We start from the raw sequence: 5933 nt of genomic DNA on the forward strand, positions 1-5933 counted from the left end.
CTATTTATTTAGGGCAGTTTTGCCATGTGACATCAGAAAATATTCGATGGTGGAATTTATTAACATAAAAATGGACTTGGTGAGACTTCGTGATCTATTAAACTTCCAGCTAACTAGACTTTTGTTTATCCAGTCGACAGATGGTGTTTTTCTGAACCAGTTATGTTGATTCACAGCACTGAAGTGGTTACTGGAAAAAAGGACCATGAGTTTAATAAGGAGCAGGCCCATACACACGCAACAAATATAAGCCATATTCTACCAGCTCCAAAAGAAAAAATGCAGCTGTTTTTAAACCAAATTACCAAAATATTGGCACATTTTACATGTCTATTATGCGTGTTTAAAGCTCCTGGGACAGAAATGCTGCTGGTAAATCAGCTACTTCAGACGTACGCACCAAGTTATTGCATTTGCTTGGAATATTCTGCTCCAGGTTACGAGAAATACAGCCATGCATAGACTCCTCTTTCAGAAGCACTATCTTGGAGGGCTGGCTTAGCCGTTTTGTAATAAAGACTCATCCCACTTATAAAACCCCTCTCAAGCTTCGCATTAATAAATGCCAATGAAGATAACATCATACCAAGGTTGTAGAAACCAATGGCAATCAAGAAACCAGGAAAAGCAAACATAGTGAATGACACTAAAGAGTGGAACATTTAAAAGACTCTCGAGCAGCTGAACTCCCAATCATTCTCCGAACATGAAAGAGGTTTGAACTGTTTATGAAATTAAGTGGAGCTTCTGGAACTGCACACTGAACTATGCTGAACAGGAAGAAATCTCTTTGCTTATTAGTCTTCAAGGAGATAATCTATTGTACTAAAGAAACAGCTAGTGCCTTTGCTATGCAGCAGGAAGACTACTCTTGTTCAGGTGGATGAGTTGCTTTCAGACCTTTTTTTCACCATCTCTGATTTAATTTTAGAAATGGAACAGTAACGTTTTGATTAAGTTGCAGACAGAAGACCTCAAAATGACAGGATCCACTGTACTTGTAGTAGAAGGACAGCAGAGAAGGACAGGCTTCTGCCTCCATGGGCTCAAATCCAGAATATCTTTGAGAGGATGGCAAAAAGAGCTGAAAAGCATATAATGGAGTGTTAATAGCATTCAGCTATCGTATCATTTTGTGTGTGTGTATATATATGTATATATAAACACACTAATATATATAAACACACACACACATAGATATATACACCTTTCTAGGTGTGTGCATATGTAATATTATATACATACACAAACGCAGACTAAACTTTATACAGAGGGAGAATGCATACCAGAGTCTGACACTGGGAAAGGTTTTCTTCAGCGTATTTACACGCCTAGTCTCAGGCAGGATGTGGTCTGTCATTGCAGAGGCCACAGCACAAGGTGAGACTTTGCAAAATGTAATACAAGCTATTAATGCTGGTTGGTCTGCAAAATTCATACCTAGTCCTTAGAAGGGAGGATGTTAGGATTGAGAGGGGATTTTCTTCAAGAACTAGATTGGTTGTTTCTGGAATGCTGAGGTGAAAGACACTGAATTGGACACAGGAGAACAAACAGGCAAGGAAATAATAAGACTTGACTACAGTGACTACATCCTATTGGTTGCAATACACAGGGAAAAAGATGTGAAACGTTAGAACAGTTGTAATTCAGCAGTTTCAGTGTGACAGCCTTAAATAGTAGACACTTGCTCCTCTGACAACTGCATGTTTCAAATCATGAATTGCACGACTGAACAATGATGTTATATGTGAATACAACTGCTAACATCAAAATCAATCTTCTGCAGGAAAACCTGCATTTGCTAAACACATCACCGCACAGGTGTCATGGCAAATCACAAGTCGTGGCATGATAGGTAGCAGTGCGACTGCTTTAGGCTTACTACTTTTTGAGTCCAGGACAGCTACATATAATGCCATCTGTGCATAAGAGAGCAGAGAAATCTAATTAGGATCCTTAATTGGACCTGAGGAACCTGATCTGACATTGAAGTCAATCCTGCTCAATGTGAGGGCGGCTGGACCACAGACCTCATGAAGTCCCTTCCAACCTAAATTATTCTATAATCTGTAGCGTACAAAATGATTGAATCTCATCTGCCATCTCTGACAGGAGCAGAAGACAGCTTTGGCTTCATTTGTGGAAAAAGGAAAAGCTGGGTTCTAACTTCTAGACAGAGGACAGCTTTTGGGATAGCCAGTGGGTCAGCCAGAGTTCGTCGTTACAGGAAAGGTGTAAGAAATGAAGAGAATGAAATCCACTGGGTGCTTTGAAATTCTTCACAAGTACACCATGGCAGAGACAGAGAAATACTGATATGACACAGGCCAACAATACGGTATTTTTCCTGGGGGGGAAGGTGACAGGAGGAGACAAAAGGGTAGTGAGCCTGGTAAGGAACATGTTCTCATAAAAGAAGTGTTACGCTTCCCTGCATGAAAATACTGATCCCTCACAAGCTGTTTCCTCTCAGATATAATAATCTTCTTTACCTGTTGGAAACACACTGTAATTACAAGTTCCAATGCCAGTTTCTCATTAACAAAGAAATCTGCCCTCTATGCCATGGAGTTTTGTTTTGCCTGATTAAAGATATTGTTAAAGCCTCCACAAATATTTTTTGTACCCACACCAACTCCTTATTGAATCTGGCTGTCTTCACTTCCTGTCTTAGTACAACTTACTTGCTAAGTTGTTGCCTCACCGCACCCCTGAAGTGGTTGCCTTCAAGTGGTTGGTGAAATGATTAATATTTATGTAGTAAAGCTCTTTGAAGATGATACATGACATAAATATCAGCTAACACTATTATGCTTCCAAAAAACTCTACTGCTTTTGTAAGATTAAAAGCCTATTCTCCAATTACATTTCTTGAAATTTGTTAAAACAAAATAACGTAACCTTCCTTTTGCAGTTTATCCCTCTTATCTTTTCACAGTTTTTAATAGTCAGTATTTCCCATCTGATTAATGCTAATCACATTGTTATACTGCTTTTACAGCCTTGGGGTTTATTACAAGTCTTCTCTATTACTCCAGATAGGCACAAAACAGTAGCAGGTAGGCAGCAATATACATTTGCCAAAGATCAGAACCATTATTTAATGTTTTTGTAAATATTTACTTTAGAAGCAGGCTAAACGTTACTTAAGATTCGTTCTAAACTGCTGTGTTTAAAGGAAAAAAATCACGAGGACATATGGAACTCATCTGAAGGAGAAAAAAATGTTACAATTACACAAAAGAATTAATTTCCCTTGCTGTTACCAAAGAGTTGTCTTCATAAAAGCTTGTGGCATACTTTTGTATCTTAGGTGGAACATCATGATACGCATCATGTGGTTTGTGGTCTCCTCTTCCTACTGCCTAAAGCTCTGGCTGCATTTTCCCCAACCTGATTGTCCCACCAAATCGGTACACACCCGCATCACGCTGCATCACGCTCCCACTGGGATTTCTGTTCCTGTTCTTTTTTTTTTTTTTCCCCCCTTCTTCTTAGTCATCTTACCCACAAGCAGCATAAATCAAGGCGAGGCTGTGTTTTCACAGCTATGCAGTTCTTGCAACATCAGGGCTGAGTTCAGGGAAATGGCTGGAAAACTATACCCACACACACACACACCTGCCTTTTGGCTAATGGAAGCTGAGTGCAGTGCCAAAGATGTTTGTTTGTTCTTGCCCTGGGTGCTTTGATATGTATGCCATCGATGAGTGTAATCACCTTACCTCACAACACGGCACCCATGACTGAATAGGGCCTCACATCACCTTATAGACCTCCCAGGCATCTTCTCCAGCGTGTGAGATGTTGGGTCATGTCACTGGAGATGTCCCTACCAGCCTCCTGATGAGGCCCCTCTGTTCTTTCACTACTTTGGAAGAGATTTGGCAAGGAGGTGGAAAGAGGGTGGACCAAGTCAAAGCCACTCAGTCAGGCAAGCGCAGCTATGTCACTTTGGAGGTGGCACTTGCTGAATGCAAGGACGCAGTTTGGTCCAGCTGTGGACAAATGCGGTAGTCCCCCATGCTACAGCATCAAGGCTGTAGTTTTTAACTGATTTGTGGCAGCTTAGGGAAAAACAACAGGATACTGCCTTGTGACTGAAATAGCCCTTGAGGTATCGCATCTGCGGGACACGGGCTGCACAACCCTTCCTGCTCCAGACTTCATTTCAGGTGGGGGCTCAGTCACATACAGTGCCACCCTGCATGCTTGTGGGTGGGCTGGGAGTAAGTGCTGAGGCACATCTGGGAGGAAGGTGGGGCTGCTCAAGAAAGAAAGATGGCGTGGGCACGTGCAGCCAGGCCCTGCCCGCCCTGTCCTTGTGGGGTTGTCACACCGGCAGTGCTGGGGTGGGAATTTGAGAGGCCCCAGTGCCACGTCCCCCAAGGACAGATGGGGCAGGGAGGGCACATGGGAGCTCGCTGCCTACAAAGCAGTGCACAGCCACCTGCTGCCACGCCACATCCCAACAGCACAGGGCCACGGGTGACTCCAGGCCACTGGCACCCAGTGCGGCCATGACTCGGTTGTCTCACTGGACCATCCTGTGCCGCATCGACAGGACACCTTGTGAGCTAAAAAACCTTCTGCCTCTTTCTGTCCCTCCGTGTCTTTCCCTTATCCGAACCTTATCCCTCAGTGTAGAACCAGAAAATTAAATATTTCTTTGCAAGAACTAGAAACACCATGAGGAAAACCAATCCCCTGCTCCATTGCATGATATTTACCTGTCTGGAAGATCTGGGAGGAGAGGAGAGAGAAGAGGATGAGAGTCCTCACTTAGAAAGGAGCCACTGGTCCCAACACCGCGGTTAGGAGAGCACTCTCCTGCCTGTGGAGGCCAGAAGCGGAGTCCATGGGACGCGCACGTGGTAGTTTGAAAGCCCGTTTAGCAGCTGCACAGCTGCATTTGTTCATCAGTAACCACAGCAAGCGGTATCCCTCTCAGTTTTCACAGGGCAGTTGGGAAACCACGTTTATAGCCAGCTAGGCCTGAGTCTGCCGCTGTCCTGGGCAAAACCTCTGCTGGCTCCACTCCTGAGTTTTGCCAGAGCAAGGACCCTGCCTCATACTGATCATTAATGTATTTCATCAGGCAAAATTTGGTAGTTTTGATTCTTCTCAGTACAGCGAGGAACTTTCCAGTTTTGGAGAGTTCGCAGATCGTGGAGGTGGTAGAAAAGTTAGGAACCAGATCTGCTCTGCCGTGTACACTGCATACAGCAGGCCAGGTGCTGGAGACACCTCGGGCCACCCACACAGTGGGGCTGGGTGGTATTCAACAGGGAGAAGGGGCTACATCCGGCACCCCGACTCCCATCCCTGCTCCAAACGGATCCAGAGGCAGGAATTCCTGCAGGCAGCAGCAGGCATTGCCAGCCTGTCCTCCCCTCTGAGACCACACAGCTTTAACACAGGTGGGCACTCGGGAGGAGGCTTGCCTTGCAGCTGCTGGACTCAGCACCTGCTGCAACAACCTCTGAAGAAAGCTCCAGACCCTCAGGGATCCTGGACGTGCTCCTGCCACCAAGAACCAGCTCAGGTCTTGTTGGAGGAAGGTGCTTCCTCCTGAGGCTTTGCGGTCTGAGTGGAAGCTGCAGGACAGATGCATGTTGTGAAAACACAGAGAGAGGCCTCCATCCATACTCCTGTGAGGCTGACGAGGCAGGGGATCCCCCTGGGGTGGCCATCCTGGTGAGGCTGCCGGAGGAGCAGGGTATGGTGCCACCAGCGCCATGCAGGGCCCACGTCCTTCACCTGCCCACCACCCCAGTCACCAGCACCATGCAGGGCCCACCGTCCTTCACCTGCCCTCCACCCCGGCGCTCAGCCAGGCCTCGCTGCCCCTGGTTTCGGAGGGGCCAGGGGAAGGCGGCACCTGGAGGCCATGTCGCCTCACGCCTGGAGCCGAGCGCGGTCAGAGCAGC

General features: G+C 46.0%; 1 protein-coding gene across 1 annotated transcript in view; it reads left to right on the top strand.

The window, feature by feature from the left end:
- Positions 1 to 5790: 5790 nt before the first annotated feature.
- TRABD2B (TraB domain containing 2B) overlaps positions 5791 to 5933 on the top strand; it is a 294690-nt gene continuing 294547 nt past the window's right edge. Inside the window, exon 1 of the mRNA XM_009635758.2 lies at positions 5791 to 5922. Within this exon, the coding sequence (XP_009634053.1) occupies positions 5791 to 5922 (132 nt within the window). The remainder of the gene's footprint in view (positions 5923 to 5933) is intronic.

This window comes from Egretta garzetta, unplaced genomic scaffold, assembly GCF_000687185.1.
Source record: "Egretta garzetta isolate BGI_Z169 unplaced genomic scaffold, ASM68718v1 scaffold533, whole genome shotgun sequence".
NCBI classification, from domain to species: domain Eukaryota; kingdom Metazoa; phylum Chordata; class Aves; order Pelecaniformes; family Ardeidae; genus Egretta; species Egretta garzetta.